General features: G+C 47.3%; 2 protein-coding genes across 2 annotated transcripts in view; one reads left to right on the top strand and one right to left on the bottom strand.

Moving 5' to 3' along the window:
• Nucleotides 1–3,377, top strand: part of LOC309376175 (synaptosomal-associated protein 25-like) — a 28,305-nt gene extending 24,928 nt beyond the window's left edge. Inside the window, exon 8 of the mRNA XM_081922411.1 lies at nucleotides 2,013–3,377. Coding sequence (XP_081778537.1) covers nucleotides 2,013–2,081 — 69 coding nt within the window. The 3' untranslated portion in view covers nucleotides 2,082–3,377. The remainder of the gene's footprint in view (nucleotides 1–2,012) is intronic.
• A 3,663-nt stretch (nucleotides 3,378–7,040) lies between these two features.
• Nucleotides 7,041–17,284, bottom strand: LOC309376200 (cytochrome c oxidase subunit 7A2, mitochondrial-like). The gene is made up of 4 exons (XM_081922464.1): nucleotides 17,041–17,284; nucleotides 12,636–12,725; nucleotides 9,462–9,546; nucleotides 7,041–7,325 (listed from the first exon to the last, which is right to left on the bottom strand). Exons 1-4 carry the CDS (start codon nucleotides 17,272–17,274, stop codon nucleotides 7,267–7,269), a joined length of 468 nt encoding a protein of 155 aa, XP_081778590.1. The 5' UTR covers nucleotides 17,275–17,284; the 3' UTR covers nucleotides 7,041–7,266.
• Nucleotides 17,285–19,554: the final 2,270 nt, after the last annotated feature.

The raw sequence follows: 19,554 nt of genomic DNA, 5'->3' as shown, positions 1-19,554 counted from the left end.
CAGAGAACACATGCAGTAGCGCGTAACGTGATTTTTTTAAAATAAAAAGTTGAAAATTCCAAATTCTACACCCAAGATGCACAACTGGAAGACGCTGTGTTAGGGAAGGTTTGTATATACACATATTTTGAGTGTGCCACTCTGTGGGAATGTTGTGGATGTAGGAGAGGATATATTGATTAAGTATATCTGAAATATACCTGAAGGAGCGTCTCCACCCCCATCGTTCTACCCGGACACTGAGGTCCAGCTCCGAGAGCCTTCTGGTGGTTCCCTCGCTGTGAGAAGCCAAGTTACAGGGAACTAGGCAGAGGGCCTTCTCGGTGGTGGCGCCTGCCCTGTGGAACGCCCTCCCACCAGATGTCAAGGAAATAAACAACTATCAGACTTTTAGAAGACATCTGAAGGCAGCCTTGCTTAGGGAAGCTTTTAATGTTTAATAGGTTATTGCATTTTAGTCTTTTGTTTGAAGCCGCCCAGAGTAGCTGGGGAAACCCTGCCAGATGGGCGGGGTATAAATTATTATTATTATTATTATTATTATTATTATTATTATTATTATTATTATTATTATTATCCTTCCTCACTCACGCTTGTGAGTCAGTAGCAGAGTGCATTCCCCAGTATATTGCAGGAAGCTGGTTGGTAGATTCGTTTAAATTGCTTTACTTAAGCAATCCAATCTGGCTTGTCCGGATTGGATTATTCCTGGTAAATTCCCCCTTTGTTCCCTCTTTAAAACAATAAAGACACGACAGTCTTCTGTTAAGAAGACGACGTTTACTCACATTCAGTTCACTGTTGGTTCCCTGAAGGAAGACTTTAGCTTGTAGTTACGGAAAAGGGTTTGAGTTCGCCCCAGATGGGCTCTCAGCCCATGTGCTGCTAGCTGAGAGCCAGCAGACAGCAAAATACACCAGTATCAGAAGAAAGCAGCAAAAGCGTGAGGGTCGAGAGAGAGAGATGGCTGCATGACCGGCCCGTTTACAGGGTCTCACCGGGTCACGCCCATCTACCTGGTCACATGCCCGTCCACCTGGATGCTCCAGACCAGGTGTGACAGGAAGTACTCCTGGCTGCAGTAACATCCCCCTGTGTGTGTCCACTCTGGGCAAATAGGAAGTGTTGTACTTGACTGCTTATGTTATATCCCACTCTGACTATTTCTGGATCCACCAGCGGGAGGATCTGTGACTTCACTTCTTTTGGAAAGATCGTTCTAGTTAACACCTTCATATGGAATCCTGTGTACTGTTTTGGTTGCCCCAGAATTTTTTAAAAAATGAACAAAGGGGTGATAGAGAGCTTGGAAAGGTTCAGTAAAGGATGAAAAGGTCAAGGGGGTTGGGACACTTTGTGGTAGTGTTAGTACAGGTGAGGGAAAACTCTTCACACAACATGTGAGTCCCTTAAGGCAGCCTTTAATAATAATAATAATAATAATAATAATAATAATAATAATAATAATATATAATAATTTATTATTTGTACCCCACCCATCTGGCTGGGTTTCCCCAGCCACTCTGGTCGGCTTCCACAAAGACCAAAAATACAGTAATATGTCATATATTAAAAACTTCCCTGAACAGGGCTGCCTTAAGATGTCTTCTGAATGTCAGGTAGTTGTTTATCTCTTTGACATCTGATGGGAGGGCGTTCCACAGGGCGGGCGCCACTACCGAGAAGGCCCTCTGCCTGATTCCCTGTAACCTCACTTCTCGCAGTGAGGGAACCACCAGAAAGCCCTCGGCGCTGGACCTCAGTGTCCGGGCAGAACGATGGGGGTGGAGACGCTCCTTCAGGTCTACTGGGCCAAGGCCGTTTAAGGCTTTCAAGGTCAACACCAACACTTTGAATTGTGCCTGGAGCTCTCCACGTGCTTTGGACTACAACTTCCATCAGGCTCAGCAGCCAGCGTGATGGGAGGTGTAGTTCCAGCCATGCGGACAGCCAGGCCTGCTGCTTGAAACAGCCTCTGCCTCTGTTTTCTCACTTTCTTCTTTTCTCCGCAGGCCATCGCAAACGTGATTAGCATCAACGCAGCCAACAACCAGACTACCAAGATGCTGAAAAATGCCTGAACCGCCCTGCCAACCGCCTTTTACCCTCCCCACCCCACCCCTAAAAGAAACGGCTTCATCCACCTGAATTGGTTTCAAATCCAGGCAGTTCCAAATCACGTTTCCCATTTCGAAACGCATCCACTTCCTGAGTAAGCTTGCATGCGACTAACTAGAAAAGGATGCTGGAAAGTGAAGGCGAGAGCAGATCGGATTGTAGGGAAATAGCGCCTTTGTACACACGAGGGACACGATCCTCCTGGATCCATGTTCAGAATTGTTATACCTGTTTGCACAAGAGACTGTTTTCTGTACATACCCAGGGACACTGAGCAAGACCACTTAATGGAAGGCTATGGCTGCCGTCCTATTTGAATGTAAGTCCTTTTGATCAATGTGGGAGCTGCTTCCTGCTAAACTTCATCTCTCTCTCTCTCTCTCTCTCTCTCTCTCTCTCTCTCTCTCTCTCTCTCTCTCACACACACACACACACACACACACACACACAGGATTGGGCTGCTCCCGTGCATCATTTTTCAATAAGCAAGGATCGGCACCCACTGGGTAAAAGCAGTGGTTCTCCATAGATGGGATGCAAATGTCCAGCCTGTTTAGTTAGGAGAGTCGTAACTTGAGAACTTAACAACACATCGCAAGGTTTAGGTGGCATGTTGGATGGTGACGACGTAAAACAGAAGCGCAAGATACCTTGAACAGGGTCAGCGGGTGATCCTGGTGAGATTCTGGAGGTGGCCTCTCCTTGGTCTTGGCACCCAGGACTGGTCCAGGACAAGGCCCACAATAATAAGTACAATTTATTATTTATTATGACAAATTTAGTTGGAGGAAGGGTTGTAGCTGGGTGGTAGAGCATTTGCAAGCAGAAGACCCCGGGTTCAATGATATGACTTGGCGTAAGGCAGCTCCCTTGATTCACATCCATGAGGACTGGGATCTTAGTTTATTTTTAGGGGAAGGGCCACAGATCGGGGTAGGCCAGCTGCTTTGCATGCAGGAGCTCCCAAGTTCTGTTCCCACTGGGAGAATCTCCAGCGAGGGTTGGGAGAAACTCATGTCTGTAGCTACACTGCTGCCAGTCTGTGTAGACTATACTGAACTAGATGGACCAACCAAGTGACTGGGTTTAAGGCTGCTTTCTTTGTTCCTGCTAACCTCAGAAGCCAGATATTTCTCTCCGCGTTTGTGCATGCAGACCAAACCAAAACCAAGCTTTAACTGTGGGATGAATGGCCGTGACAATCCCATCGTACGAGACTGTAAACAGAGCATCTTTATTAAATTCTGATTTCGGTTTAAGCCAGGCTTCTTCTTCTTCTTCTATAAAGAGACACGATATAATTGGACTTAATTAAAAAGATTTCAGTTTTGAGAAGCCCCACCTTTCCTAATGAAAATAAAAACCGGCATAGTTTTCGTTACACAGCCTCCAACCGCGCCAGATCTCCACCGACCCCTCTGCCCCCCTACTTTGAGGTCTCCCGGAAAATGCAGCCGCATCTCAGCCTAGCTGTGCCCTAAGCCAGGAGGTGTGTTGTTGCGTGTCGAGACCCCGCAGCCACCTCCTCATTGGGAAATAACTCACACCAGGACACAGATATTAGGTTTATGTTGTTGTTGTTGTTGTTTAGTCGTTTAGTCGTGTCCGACTCTTCGTGACCCCCTGGACCGGAGCACGCCAGGCACTTCTGTCTTCCACTGCCTCCCACAGTTTGGTCAGACTCATGTTTGTAGCTTCGAAGGTTTATGTTACTGGGCAAATTTTGGCCACAACTTTATTGTGGACCCGACTATATCTGACTCCTGCCCATTGTGCAGGAAGTCCCAGTAAGGGTAAGCCACGGGTAGGGGCAGCCCTGTCGATGCGAACCAACTGAAGCTCCCCCTGGTGTTCCCATTGGGGTTGTGTCAAGGCCCTAGCCCCTGACTGGGCTTCGGACAAGATCAACACCCCGGGATTCCTTTAAGGGAATACGCTTAAGCATGGAGGGGCAGGTGCTGGCCACACCTCCCTTCCCCCCCCCAAGATCAAACAATGTCCAACCACCACAAGAGCCCAAAGGCTTGCCGCCAAATACCCTCCATGGCTGTCAACTGTCCCTTATTTGGCGGGAAACTCCCTTATCCCAGCGTTGTGTCCTGCTGCTGTCCCTTATTGATGATGTCCCTTAAATTTCCCGGGTTTCAAAGGAGGCAGCTCCTCTCCCTCCCTCCCTCCCTGCCAGCCAGGGAGGCTCCAACTGTGTTGCTTGGCTGCGTTGCTCACCCAATAAGGAGTCTAAGAACGACTGGGGGGTGGAGCTTGCATGCCTTGTGCCGATCAAATCGGCCGCGTTGCCTGGGGACTCGCCTTTGCTCAGCGCTTCCCAGTGGAGAGGTGACTGTGGTTTTCCTTGCTGCATCTCCTTTGCCGGGTTGCTGCGCTGTGGGAACCACCGCTTGAGGCTTCGTTTGGCTGCTGGCTGGGCTTTCTGCCTTTGGCTCGGAGGGACTCAGAAGTTGAACATACCTGTGCCCCTCGGAAAATCCCTTATTTTGGCTGCTGATCCCTTATTTTTGAGGCTGCTGGTCCCTTATTTCAAATCTGTAGGTTGACAGCTATGATACCCTCACATCTGTAACCAATGCCTCAGGCCCTCTGCAATATCAGCCAGCCGATATCACTCCCCCCGTCAGAAAGGTGCACGCCATCATCGTGAAATAAGGCCATTTTACTGAAAAGAACGGAAGGATGCGGGATCACCCAGCCATCCAATGCAACCACTTTCTGTGAAATGGAACGATTCAAACGTATCCGGCCACGGTCTGTAGCGGCTGGGTAATTGTTGCCACGCCAAACGCGTCTCTCCAACAGCAGTGACCAAACGAGAGTCATTCTCAGGGAAGTGGAGCGGGTTTGTGAGGCTTTCAGATTCCACTGGGGGACTGGACAGGTAAGTGACTTACCTTGGAGCTAGCAACCCGGGGCAAACAAGGCCCACCCCTTGCATTCTGGGATGGATGACAGGCTGTGTGTAGCACAGGGATAGCGGGACATACCTCTGTGCCTGGCAGTTTGCAGTGTCAGGTGACCGACAGGTGAGCGCAGTTCTCTAAGAACGGTCTCAGAGGCCCAATTTATATTAGGTCCCAAGGGATGGGGAAGACTGCGATGGCGGCCGTGAGAACAGGATGTTGTGTTTTAATAACAACAAATGGCGGGAAAGGAGACTCCAACTAAACATTCAGAAGAAGTTCCTGGCAGCACGAGCTGTTCAGCAGTGGGGTGGACTTTCGTGGAAGGTGGGGGACCAGTCCCGGGTTTACCTATAAACTAAACAAGCTCTAGCTTAGGGCCCCACTAAAGGGGAAAAAACTGGGTTTACATTTCCAAAATATAAGATAAAAAGCAAATAAAATAAAACCTACATACAGCAACCGTGTTTTGTGTTGTGTAGGCTCCTGTGATTAGGGACGCGGGTGGCACTGTGGGTTAAACCACAGTGCCTAGGGCTTCCCGATCAGAAGGTCGGCGGTTCGAATCCCCACGACGGGGTGAGCTCCCGTTGTTCAGTCCCTGCTCCTGCCCACCTAGCAGTTCGAGGAAAAGGATGTCTGGTCTATCATTGCAAAGGTTTCCATGATCAAAATTTAAACAATTAGAAATGTGGAGGTCTTGAAACAGAGCTTGGCTGTCCACCTGCCACAGGTGCTTTAGCTGCAGTCCCTCCGTTGAAGGGGGCTGGAGTAGATGACCTTCGGGGTCCCTTCCAACTCTACAATACTATGATTTTTATTCCGAAAATAATCTTGGCCTGTACAAAAGTATAGCATCTAGATCAAGGAGTATAGCATCTAGATCAAGGGAAGTAATAGTGCCACTGTATTCTGCTCTGGTCAGACCTCACCTGGAGTACTGTGTCCAGTTCTGGGCACCACAGTTCAAGAAGGACACTGACAAACTGGAACGTGTCCAGAGGAGGGCAACCAAAATGGTCAAAGGCCTGGAAACGATGCACTATGAGGAACGGCTAAGGGAGCTGGGCATGTTAAGGGGTGATATGATAGCCATGTTCAAATATATCAAAGGATGTCACATAGAGGAGGGAGAAAGGTTGTTTTCTGCTGCTCCAGAGAAGCGGACACGGAGCAATGGATCCAAACTACAAGAAAGAAGATTCCACCTAAACATTAGGAAGAACTTCCTGACAGTAAGAGCTGTTTGACAGTGGAATTTGCTGCCAAGGAGTGTGGTGGAGTCTCCTTCTTTGGAGGTCTTTAAGCAGAGGCTTGACAACCATATGTCAGGAGTGCTCTGATGGTGTTTCCTGCTTGGCAGGGGGTTGGACTCCATGGCCCTTGTGGTCTCTTCCAACTCTGTGATTCTATGATTCTATGAAAACCCCAGGAACTCGTATCGACCGGTGGTACCTAGCGCTCCTTGAGCCTCTGTGCTTGTATGTGAAATAAAATTAGACCAAAATGGCGAAGAGGTGATATCTTTTTTTCCCTTGTTTGCTGTTATTAAAATCCAATAAAAAATATTGGGGGGGGGGGGGAGAAAGAAAGAAAGGAAGGAAGGAAGGAAGGAAGGAAGGAAGGAAGGAAGGAAGGAAGGAAGGAAGGAAGGAAGGACCTTGCAGAGCTGCTTCCGGTCAGAGTCAAGCAACACCAGTACATCAAAAAGTGGATGAACATTTCCAAAATATAAGCATCAGTCAAACTGGTGAAATCTAGCTGTTTTGGGCTACATATTGGCTGGGGGCTGATGGGAGATGTAGTCAAAAAAACGCTAGATGGCACCCTCTTGCCGCAAGGCCTGTTGTAGACAAAATAGTCTTGAGGCAGCCTCTTAGGCTCATACAGGCATGCGTGTGAATTTTGATATTCCAGTTTTGTTAACAGCCTTTAAAATTTGTGGCGGTGTCTGTCTGTTTTTAAAAATGCAGGTTTTTGTTTTTTTTTTTAAAAAAAGGCCAAATCTTTCTTTCAATTCATTTTATTCATTCGCTTGTTTATGTCTCTGAACAACTTCATTTGCTCTTTACCATTCTGAAGGAAAGTTCCTAAGAATCGACAGGTTTGGTACTTCTTCCGCCCCAGAAAAGAAGGCGATCGTTCTTCTCTCTCTCACTTTGAGGGATGGAACAGGTATTGGTGGTTGGGGTGGGGACTTCCAAGTCTCTCCCCCCCCCCCAAAGCTTTATTCTCATTTGTTCTTCTTCGGAGAAGCAGCTTGGAACAGGACAAAGAGCGTGAGGCCGACACCTGCGGGGAAAAATAGCTCCACGTCACTTATCGAAAAATTTGGCAAGGCTCGAAGCATTGTTGGTTTCACGCCAGCCCTTTCTCCTGAAATTGCCATCCTTCGTTCCCCTGTATTTATGACATCTGCATGCTGCCCGATAACATAAGATCTCTGATATTCCGGTAAATATTAAAGCAACAATGATAAATCCAGGAAAATGTCACTGGCCAGTCATATGAAAAAAATGGGAAACAGAAGTTGGTTAAGGGACAGTCAATGGCTGCTCTTTAGCTATGCTGAACAGGAAGCAATAAAACACAATGGAACTGAAAGAAGGAAGTTTTTAATTAATGTTGTAGGGGGGTAGCTGCTGAAGGGATTGACGTGAGAAGAAACATTATATATTACTGTACAGAGGCGGTGGGGAAGGAGCTACTGGGTGATGCAATGTCCAGTTTAATACCAGTTCCTGCTAACAGCCAAACAGCATCGCCAAAAGGCTTTAGCACGGAAGCAACCCTCCAGAAACTGCTTGCTTTGCAAGGAAACCTTATTCCACGGGTAGGCAGATTAAGGCCCGGGGGCCGGATCCGGCCCAATCGCCTTCTAAATCTGGCCTGTGGACGGTCTGGAAATCAGTGTGTTTTCACATGAGTAGAATGTGTCCTTTTATTTAAAATGCACCTCTGGGTTATTTGTGGGGCACAGGAATTCGTTCATTCCCCCCCCCCCAAAAAAATATAGTCTGGCCCCCCACAAGGTCTGAAGGACAGTGGATCAGCCCCCTGCTGAAAAAGCTTGCTGACCCCTGCAGTTGGGTTTTGCTCGGATAATAAGGCTTTCTCCAATCAAGTTAGAACTGGGAATTGCTTGGCCTGGTTTTTTTTGTTTTTAAAGGTTTGCTCAGTTGAACTCAGCAAGAGCCAGCTAAAGGGTGTTTAAATGAGGTTTAAGGTGACACAATCTGTAACACAGAGCAGATTTTTTGGGGGGGTGTGAAAACGATGGTTGTGGAAAGGGATGTTCCACTGCATAACTGAAGGTCATTGCTGCTTGTTGCAGCTCTGGGTACCAAACACCCGTATTTTTTCGCTCTATAAGACGCACCAGACCACAAGACGCACCTAGTTTTTGGAGGAGGAAAAGAAGAAAAAAAATACTCTGAATCTCAGAAGCCAGAACAGCAAGAGGGATCGCTGCGCAGTGAAAGCAGCAATCCCTCTTGCTGTTCTGGCTTCTGGGATAGCTGCGCAGCCTGCATTCGCTCCATAAGACGCACACACATTCCCCTTTACTTTTTAGGAGGGAAAAAGTGAGTCTTATAGAGCAAAAAATACGGTATAATGTCTAAGTCTATGGAGATGTCATTTTGAAATGTAACCCGGAAGCTGACTTCTGGATTCTAACCTGGGTGGGGTGGGATGGTGGCGGCAGCATGGAAATCAGAAACTTGTACATTGCATTCCTCCCCTATGTATCCCTCCGAATAAAGTCAACTAAGGGTTATCCAAACCAGTCTCTCTGTCTGTATGTGAGTCTGTAGGTCCATTCGTCCAAGAGGAAGGGGCAATGAGTTGCTGGCCCCCAAACCCACCAAGGAACAGGACAGAATGGCCGCAAAAAGTTTCGGAAGATTTCTCTCACCGTTATCATTCTCGGGCCAAATAAAGGCACAATCTGCTCCCTGAGCTTGGCTGCAGTTTGAAAAGGAAATATTTATGGACAGAAAAAAAAACAACAACACAAGCCCATCTGCTCTCACTTTGTTTTGTTTCGTTTCTCCCTTTTGTCTCGCCGCAAAGAGAAGCAAGAAGGCTTCTATTTTTGACAGCGAGAGTGAAAGAGAGAATTTGGTTCATTGTGGTGTATCATCTGTGTTCTACATTTGCTGTACATACTGAACTTCAGGTCGTTTCATAGGCCACAGACCCCAAATTCCAAGCACAAACGATCTGTTTCCACGCAAGCGAAGGGAAAGATTTCTTTTTTAAAAAAACCCAACACAGATTTCTTTTTTTAAAAAAACCCAACACAACCCACTATAAAAATAACTATATTTTTAGTTAAATAAAAAAAATTAAGAATTAAAGGAGGATAGCACCTCTGAACAATTATGCAAAATCTGGAAATGAATTAAGAGCGGAGGTATTGCTTACCAAAGACACTGAGGATCATGGTTCCACGGTACATCATGGCATCCATGGTGCCTCCTTTGAGATGCACAGGCAGCCCGTTGTCCTCCTGCGGAGAGGCAAGGAGTTACCCCATTCATTGGAGGGGACCCCAAAGGTCATCTAGTCACCTGTCCTCTCCCCAGTCCACTTCAATATGTGCGCATCATGCTCAGTGGGCGCACTGGGGCTGCTTTCTCTGGACGAGCAACTTCAAGGCAACCCTCTTTCAACTTTGCATTCCTGGGGGTTGGGCTGCATGACCCCTGGGATCCCCTCCAACTCCACAACCAGTGCCGGATTTACGTATAGGCTAAACAAGCTCTAGCTTAGGGCCCCACTCTCTTGGGGGCCCCAGAAAAATTAAAGGGGGAAAAACAACTGGATGTATATTTCCAAAATATAAGATAAAAAGCAAATAAAATAAGACCTACATACAGCAACCGTGTTTTGTGTTGTGTAGGCTCCTATAAGTCCTGGGCTCCGCCTGCTCGCCTGCTCCCTAAAATATCCCTGGTTTGTTCCTTTCTATATATAGGGTGCCTACATTCTGCATGGACTGCTTGCACGACAAATGGTTTTAGATACCTATTAGGTCCATAAATTACCATATAGCAGGGGTGGCCAACTCCCAAGAGACTGCGATGTACTCACAGAATTAAAAACTGGCAGTGATCTACCCACTTTTGGGGGGTTCAGGTCAAAGTTGTTGAGCTTTTATTAGGAAGGAAAACCCTGTTTTCTGGGATTCCGGTCTTTTTTTTTAGGGAAGAGGGAAGCCCTTTTTGGGGGGGGTGCAGGGCATAGTGGTTGAGCTACTTTGGGGGGAGCCAGTGATCTACCAGTGATCTACCACAGACGTTCAGTGACCTACCAGTAGATCACGATCTACCCGTTGGATGTGCCTGCCATATAGCATATAAAGGTAAAGGGACCCCTGACCATTAGGTCCAGTCATGACCGACTCTGGGGTTGCGGCGCTCATCTCGCTTTATTGGCTGAGGGAGCCGGCGTACAGCTTCCGGGTCATGTGGCCAGCAGGACTAAGCCGCTTCTGGTGAACCAGAGACACAGAAACACCATTTACCTTCCCGCCGGAGAGGTACCTATTTATCTACTTGCACTTTGACATGCTTTCGAACTGCTAGGTTGGCAGGAGCAGGGACCAAGCAATGGGAGATCACCCTGTCGCGGGGATTCGAACCGCCAACCTTCTAATTGGCAAGTCCTAGGCTCTGTGTTTTACCCCAGTGCCACCCGCGTCCCATACCATATAGCGTATATTCAGCACAAAAAGCAGTGGCAGTTTGTTGTTGACAAAGGACAGCTGGACATATAAAGGGCCTCATTACCTTTAGGAGCTGAGGGCCACATCAAATCTAAATCCGGCCCTGGCCACAACTATAGCATTCTGTGACTTGGCCCTCCAAACTCTCCTCTGTCTCATCAGACGACTAGGTGAAGTATAAATTTATTACTATCATCATCATCATCATCATCATCATCAGTTGGGGGGGGGATTTCTGGGGGCGTTCTTCAATATGACGTTGGAGAACTTATAAACCTGCTATCAATATGTTATTACTCCATTTATTTTGACCAAAGGAAGCAATGATTATGACCCCTGTTGCTGGAAATGTAAATGGAAGGGAGGTTTAGAGTTTGATTTTATTCGGTATGTATTGGGAAAATATTTTAAGGTCTGATGTTTTACATTTTTAAAAAAATATACATTTATTTTGCTTTAAACAAATACAGGTAAATACAAACAACCAAAATTACAAAAGAAAAATCCTTAATAATAATAATAATAATAATAATAATAATAATAATAATAATGGAAAAAGCTAAAAAACTACAAAAAAATATTAAAGTACACGGCGTAGAACATAAGCCGTTATGGGAAAGGAAAAAGGAAAAAGGAAAGGAGAGGAGGAAAAGCGGGGAAATGGAAAAAAGAAGAAAAGAAAAAAGAGGAAAATGAGCCAAAACACAAGAAGGCTATTTTTATAGATGCTGTAAGCTGCTCAGAGTAGCTGGGGGAACTGAGCCAGATGGGCGGGGTATAAATAATAAAATGATCATTGAAGGAGAATTACATGAAGATGATGTATAGATGGTAGATGACACCAGTGCAGTTAGGGAAAATGTACAAAACTAGTTCAAATATGTGTTGGAAGTGTAAGGAAAAGGAGGGGACATTTTATCTTGTGTGGTGGGGTTGTAATGTAATTTTAAAATTTGGGAAATGATATACAACAAATTGAAGAAAATGTTCCATTTAACATTTGTTAAAAAACCTGAAGCATTTTTGTTAGGGATTGTAGGGAAAGATCTGCCAAAAAAGCTGAAAAACATCTTCATGTATGCGACAACAGAGGCGAGAGTTTTGGTAGCACAAGGATGGAAGACTGAAGAAGCCCCAACTAAAGAATCATGGCAAGAAAAATGGATGGACTATGCAGAACTGGCAAAACTGACATATAAGCTACGGGAGAAGGATAACTGTGACTTTATGGATGAATGGGAACCCTTTACAAAGTATCTGAAGACGCAACAAAGCGAACTGGACTCCTTGGCTGGCTTTGAATAAATATTCACAAACTTTGTATTGATAGTAGCTAAATAGTTTGAGGATCTATACAACTTTGTAACATGCAGAAAACAGCATTCTCAGAGAAATCAAAGACTGGAACTAAGGGAAGTCGGGGGGGTGAGTTCTGTGGGGGGAGGGAGGAAAAATAGGGGGGAATAAGGATGATATGTTTCTGGATAATATGTTTTGTTTTAATTTTGAATAATTTTTTAAAAATAATAATAATAAGATGATCATCATCATTATCAAAGTAATCATGGAAGGGATCCCAAGGGTCCTCTAGTCCACCCCCCCCCTGCGATGCAGGAATCTCAGCTCAAGCATCCATGACAGATGGACACCCAACCTCTGCTTAGAAGCCTCCAAGGAAGGAGACTCCACCACTGTTCTATTCAGAGAGAGAACATCCTTTGAAAAGTCGGACACCTGTGACCAGCCTAGACCCTTCTTCCAGGTGCCGCCCCTTCTCTCTCTTTTTCCCTCCCTCCCTCCTGCCATGTCTGGTTGAACAAAGCTGTTGCTACATTAAACAGCTGCTTTCTGGACGCAGCCAAATCTCTCACCTGGAAGAGCTTCTGGTATTCTGGGACCTTGTTTTTCAATGTCCGAGGGGCGGAGGTGGAGAGGAACCGGAGAGAACTGATACGGGAAGCCTAGCAAAGAGAGGAAACGAGGAACAAAAAAAGCAGAATCGCATTAGGAAGTCCCAAGGAGCCATGGATAACCCTTTCCTGCACGAATTTGTCACCTCCTGGCTTGACTACTGTAATTCGCTCTATGCGGGGCTGCCCTTGAAGCTGGCCCAGAAACTCCAGCGGGTGCAGAATGCTGCAGCGAGGCTCCTCACGGGGTCCCTGCCATGGGAGCATATTCACCCAGTGCTTTACCAGTTGCACTGGCTCCCGGTGGAGTACAGGGTCAGGTTCAAGGTGCTGCTTTTGACCTTTAAAGCCCTTCATGGCCTAGGACCCTCGTACCTACGGGACCGCCTCTCCCAGTCTGCCCCACGGAGAGCCTCAAGGTCCATAAATAGCAACACCCTAGAGATCCCGGGCCCTAAGGAAGTCAGATTAGCATCATCCAGAGCCAGGGCCTTTTCAACTCTGGCCCCAGTCTGGTGGAACGCTCTGCCTCATGAGACCAGGGTCCTGCAGGATCTGATTTCTTTCCGCAGGGCCTGCAAGACAGAGTTGTTCTGCCTGGCCTTTGGCTTGGAATCAACTTGATCCCCTCCCCCTCTTTCCTTTTTCCTTTCTCCTTCTGTGATGGAACTCCTATTTGGGGACTTCCCTGGTTTTTTCTACCAGTCTGGATAGTTAGCGTTGGTGAAGATTTGACGTTTTCATCCCCAAAAAGTTTTTGATTTGAGTTTCTACAGAAATGAGGCTGCACCTTAATGTTGCATTTTAATCTTGTTTTTAAGTTGTATTTTAATTGTATTGCTATCTGGTGTTAGCCGCCCTGAACCCGGTCTTGGTTGGGGAGGGCGGGGTATTATCTATTTATCTATTTATTTGGCACAGGGGATGGGTGGATAATTGCAGCCCACCTCATAGGGTTGTTGTGAAAGCGAACCGGCTTAATGTTTGCAAAGGTTTGCCATTAAATCTCTTAAGTTCGCTGCATGTAAATTCTAGTTCACTGTTAACTCAGGTACACAGATTGTATTTAGCCAGCTGCGGTTACAGCTGTCGTTGGAACTTCTGCTTTCTCCGGAAGGTGAGATGTAAAAGCACTCGGGGCTTTGTCCCTGGGGCCCTAAAAGAACAAGTGAAACCTGGGTCCAGTGACATGCAGAACGGTCGCCACCTGTCCCCCCCTTCCCCACCCCACTCCAGACCAGTTGGGTGCCCTCCAGATGTTTTCGACTACAAAACCCACCAGCCATGAACGTAAGAGAATAAAGAGAGCCTGCTGGATCCTAGTCCAGCATCTTCCCACAGTCACCAACAAGATTCCTTTTGGGAACCAGAAAGCAGGATGTGAAACACAAGAGCAGTCAAGTACAACATTCCTAGAGTGTACATGTTTACACATGGGGAGGAATGTTTGTCCAGCCAGCAGGTCAACTTCCTGTTTCCTTCTGGGCTGGGACAGACTTCCTCTGCATGTGACTAGAGGTGGGCGTGGCCTCACCTGTGCAGGTAAAGACAAAAGCACAGGGCAGGGCAGCCATCTCTCTCTCTTTTGACTACAAGCATTGAAGAAGCAACATCTGCTTAGTCAAAGATGCTGTCTTGGCCTCCACCCCAGAGAGGACAAAGGGACTGTCTCCTTATGAGATAGTTTCCAGGTGTATGTTACTTTTCTAAGCTTCTGGGATCCAATTGTGAACAGAATGATGTGTGAGGAAACCTTTTTATACTTTTACAGAAGACTGTGTCATGTCTTATCTTTTATGAGGGAATAAGCGGGAAATACCAGAACGGTTAATATAGAGGCTTTAGCGAGCTTGAGCTAACGCATCCGCTGCGAGTTTAAAAAGGGGAATGTTACTCTGCTAAATTGTGAACTTGTTAATACAAGTTTGAAAGGCTATAATCAGACAATCTATCCTCTCCTGCATCCCTGAAGATTCCCACAAGAGCAACTCTTCCCTCCTCTGGTTTCCAGGAACAGAGATTCAAAAGCGTTTCTGCTTCCAACTGGGGAGGGCAAAGCAGAGCCATCCTGGCTGGCACTCATCCTTAGACCTCTCTTCCTCCCTGAATTTGTCCCATCCTCTTTTAAAGCCATCCAAGTTGGTTTGCATCATTGTGGCCCTGTAGCAGGGAGTTCCACAGTTTAACCATGCACTGTGTGAAGAAGGACTTGTGATGGCCTGGGACTTGGGCTCGGACTCGGAGCCAGAGGGGTCTCAGTCTGCACCGGATCCTTTGCCTCAGGCATCATCTGAACCAAGTCTGGGACCTGATCCTGAAGAGTCCCAGTCTGCACAGGTTCCCCTGCCACAAACACCAGCTGGGCCGAGTCAGGGGCCTGAGCCTGCCCTGGCTCCAGATGCGGGGATGACCTCATTGCCTCCACCTGGGCCATCACTTACAGCTGCTCCACTACCAGTTGGGTCAGGGGAGGCTGAGGCGGCCTCTGGACGCAGGATGAGACCCTCCCTGCCCGCAGACTGTCTGGCCAGAGTGGTGCATGCTCTAGTTATCTCCCGCTTGGACTACTGCAATGTGCTCTACGTGGGGCTACCTTTGAAGGTGATCTGGAAACTGCAATTAATTCAGAAAGCGGCAGTTGGACTGGTGACTGGGGGCAGCTGCCGAGACACTGGTCTTGAAAGACCTACATTGGCTCCCAGTACGTTTTCGAGCACAGTTCAAGGTTTTGGTGCTGACCTTGAAAGCCCTAAATGGCTTCGGTCCAGGATCCCTGAAGGAGCATCTCCTCCCCCATCGTTCTGCCCGGACACTGAGGTCCAGCTCTGAGGGCCTTCTGGCGGTTCCCTCACTGCGAGAAGCCAAGTTATGGGGAACCGGGCAGAGGGCCTTCTCGGTGGTGGCCCCCACCCTGTGGAACGCCCTCCTACCAGATGTCAAAGAGAAGAACAACTACCAAACTTTTAGAAGACATCTGAAGGCAGCCCTGTTTAGGGAAGCTTTTAATGTTTGATGCATTATAGTATTTTAATATTCTGTTGAAAGCCGCCCAGCCAGATGGGTGGGGTATAAATAAATAATAATAAATATCAACAACAACAACAACATTTTGGACTCGCTTCTCCCCTCTTTCCCCAAAACAAGGCAGTGTGGGGCCTGCGGGCTCTTGCAGTCCACTGGGTAGGAAAAGTTGGACCGTATAGTTAAAGCTATGGTTTTCCCAGTAGTGATATATGGAAGTGAGAGCTGGACCGTAAAGAAGGCTGATCGCCAAAGAATGGATGCTTTTGAATTCTGGTGCTGGAGGAGACTCTTGAGAGTCCCATGGACTGCAAGAAGATCCAACCTCTCCATTCTGAAGGAAATCAGCCCTGAGTGCTCACTGGAAGGACAGATCCTGAAGCTGAGGCTCCAAGACTTTGGCCACCTCAGGAGAAGAGAAGACTCCCTGGAAAAGACCCTGATGTTGGGAAAGATGGAGGGCACAAGGAGAAGGGGACGACAGAGGACGAGATGGTGGGACAGTGTTCTTGAAGCTACCAGCATGAGTCTGACCAAATTGCGGGAGGCAGTGGAAGACAGGAGGGCCTGGCGTGCTCTGGTCCAGGGGGTCACGAAGAGGCGGACATGACTAAATGACTAAACAATAACAATTTAGATGGTGCCCGGTTGGCAAAGCGGGCCTAGGCTTAAATCTAGGTTTACTCCAGCTCCTCCCAAAACATCAGTTTTTCGAAAGGTAAAGTATTTCTCCCATGGAAGCAGCAGGTGTGGGGGGGCAGATGGAATAAGTAGCTAAGGCTGATCTCTGTTCTGTGTCTGTTTCACAGAAATCTTATGAAATAAATGAAATGAATAACCCTGTGAGGAAGGACTAGGAAGGACTCGAAATAACCCACTTGGCTCTGAGGTTCAACGGGGTGACCTTGAGCCAGAAACTGCCTCTCAACCTGACCTAAATCTCATGTATCACACACAGAACTTTCTGCTTCAATATACAGTATATATCTTACGAAGGGGACTGTGCAACAAACTGGCAAGGCTATCCCCCTGAAACTGTGTCTCGCCTGTTTCGGCCTCGCCAGTGTTTTTGTTGTTGTTGAATCGTTTTTATGAATTTTCCAATAAAAAACATCCAATTAACATATCAAATCATAATCCAATAAAAATAAAAAACTAAAATAAAGCAAGATAAAAATTATCAAATTGTCTTCCAAATTGTAAATATTAATTTGGAGACTTCCACCAGCAAAAGTCCAGTAGCTTATGGGTTAGGAGCAAGGAAGCGATAGGGCGCACAAACACCCCAGAGTTAGTGACCTTCTTTTAGCAAGCAGCCGTGCAGAGACAGAGGAGGGGTCTTTACCAGAAGGGATTTCATGCTCTTGAGGTGGTCCTTGCTGCCGCCTTCCTGATCTCTCTCCTTCCCTTCCTTCTCTCTGCCTGCGTCTCTGCTGACCTCCAACTGGGCCTTACAAGGACATTGCCTCCCTGCCAGGGCGGAGGGGAGGCCGCTGTTGTTTTCCTTGACCGCCTGCCAGAAGTAAGGGCAGCTGGCGAGTTCAAACTTTGGACTGGAATGCGGAGGCTGGAGGGACATTTCAGAGGGCCTGCGGTGGAGAAGGGGCAGCAGCAGCTGTCTTTAAATGGGACCGTATTCTGGGATCAGGTTATGATGCACAGCATTGCACGGAGAAAGCAAACAGGAAAAAGTTTTCCTCCTTCCCTAGTAGCCCTGGAGCTGTACGTTGTGAGTTTTGGGACCAGTGCCAGATTTACGTACAGTATAAGCTAAACAAGTTCTAGCTTAGGCCCTCACTCTCTTGGTAAAGGGACCCCTGACCATTAGGTCCAGTCGTGACCGACTCTGGGGTTGCAGCGCTCATCTCGCTTTGCTGGCCGAGGGAGCCGGCGTACAGCTTCCGGGTCATGTGGCCAGCAGGACTAAGCCGCTTCTGGCGAGCAAGAGCAGCGCACAGAAATGTTGTTTACCTTCCTGCCAGAGTGGTACCTATTTATCTACTTGCACTTTGATGTGCTTTCGAACTGCTAGGTTGGCAGGAGCAGGAACCGAGCAACGGGAGCTCACCCCGTCGCAGGGATTCGAACCGCCAACCTTCTGATCGTCATGTCCGAGGCTCTGTGGTTTAACCCACAGCGCCACCTGCGTCCCACACTCTCTTGGAGGTCCCCCCAAAAAATAAAGGGGGGAAGTGGATGTACAGTGGTACCTAGGGATACAGACTCTTCAGGTTACAGACGCTTCAGGTTACAGACACTTCAGGTTACAGACTCCACTAACCCAGAAATAGTACCTCGGGTTAAGAACTTTGCTTCAGGATGAGAACAGAAATCATGTGGCGGCAGTGGGAGGCCCCATTAGCTAAAGTGGTATCTCAGGTTAACAACAGTTTCAGGTTAAGAACACATCTCCAGAATGAATTAATTTCTTAACCCGAGGTACCACTGTACATTTCCAAAATATAAGATAAAAAAGAAATAAAATAAAACCTACCTACACCAACCGTGTTTTGTGTTGTGTAGGCTCCTGTGATGTAAGTCATGGGCCCCACCTGCTAGCCTGCTCCCTCAAATATCACCAATTTGCTACTTTCTATATACAGTGGTGCCTCGCAAGACGAAATTAATCCATTCCGCAATTCTCTTCGTCTAGCAGTTTTTTCGTCTAGCGAAGCAAGCCCATTGACAGCTTAGCGGATTAGCGCTACAGCTGTCAAGTGGCTTCCAGCGATCAGCTGTTAAGCGGCTTATCAGCGGAACAGCTGATAAGCGGCTTAGCGGCTTAAGAAAAGGGCGGAAAAAGCGGAAAAAACCCGCGGGGGGATGCAAGATTTTTTTCGTCTTGCGAAGCAACCCCATAGGGGAATTCGTTTTGCGAAGCGCCTCCAAAACGGAAAACCCTTTCGTCTAGCGGGTTTTTCGTCTTGCGAGGCGTTCGTCTTGCGGGGCACCACTGTATAGGGTGCCTACAGTCTGCATGGACTGGTTGCAGGGCAACATGTGGAAATGGCTTGAGATACCTATGAGGTCCATCAATTACCATCTAGCCAGATAGGACAGCTGGACGTATAAAGGGCCCCATTACCTTCAGTAGTTTGGGGCCTCATCAAACCTAAATCTGGCCCTGAATGGGACCGTCTTCTGGGATCAGGTTTTGCACTGCATAGTACAATAAAAGAAGACAGAGAAAAGTTTCCCTCCCTCTCGCATAGCCCTTGGGATTTTGGGGCATCCAACGAGATGAACATTGGGAGCTTTGGGACAACTGAAAGAAAGCCCTTCTTCACCCACAGCTTATTAAACTGTGGAACTCACCCCCACAGGAATGAGACCCCCCTTCTAGATTTTTGCATAGCCTCGCACTAAATGGTGATCCGTAGGGTTTAGATGAATTGCCTTTGATGGCTGGTGGCTACTAGGCCTGGTGCTCTTCTAACACCAAAATACCCATTGTCTTTTGAAATTAGCTTTTGTGCAGAAAGTAAAGGCACAAGGGCAGCCCCACCCCACTTAGAACGTAGAAAACTGCCTTAAACCGAGTCAGACCATTTGTCCATGTCTTCTTCTTCTTCTTTTTCATCGGCAATCCCTCGTAGCTGAGTAAGATTGTCTTCCATAAACATGGTCTTAACATTGAGTCCGTAAGTGACTGTGGAGGCCAATTCTGGATCCACACGTCCTTCCGCAGTGGGGACATAGGGAGTTGATCCCAGTGTGGATTTGCCAAGCGTGCATTCCTCTTAGCACGTATCTCCCTTGCGTCCTGAGTTCGAGTGTCATCAAAGCCCAGGACACCTTTGGTCAAGGCTGTTCTCCAACTGGAGCACTCGCAGGCCAGTGTTTCCCAGTTGTTGGCGTT

The sequence above is a fragment of the Podarcis melisellensis genome, assembly GCF_964234715.1.
Source record: "Podarcis melisellensis genome assembly, chromosome: 8".
Lineage (NCBI taxonomy): Eukaryota > Metazoa > Chordata > Lepidosauria > Squamata > Lacertidae > Podarcis > Podarcis melisellensis.
Note: the sequence above shows the minus strand (reverse complement) of the source record. Positions and strands in the feature narration are given on the sequence as shown.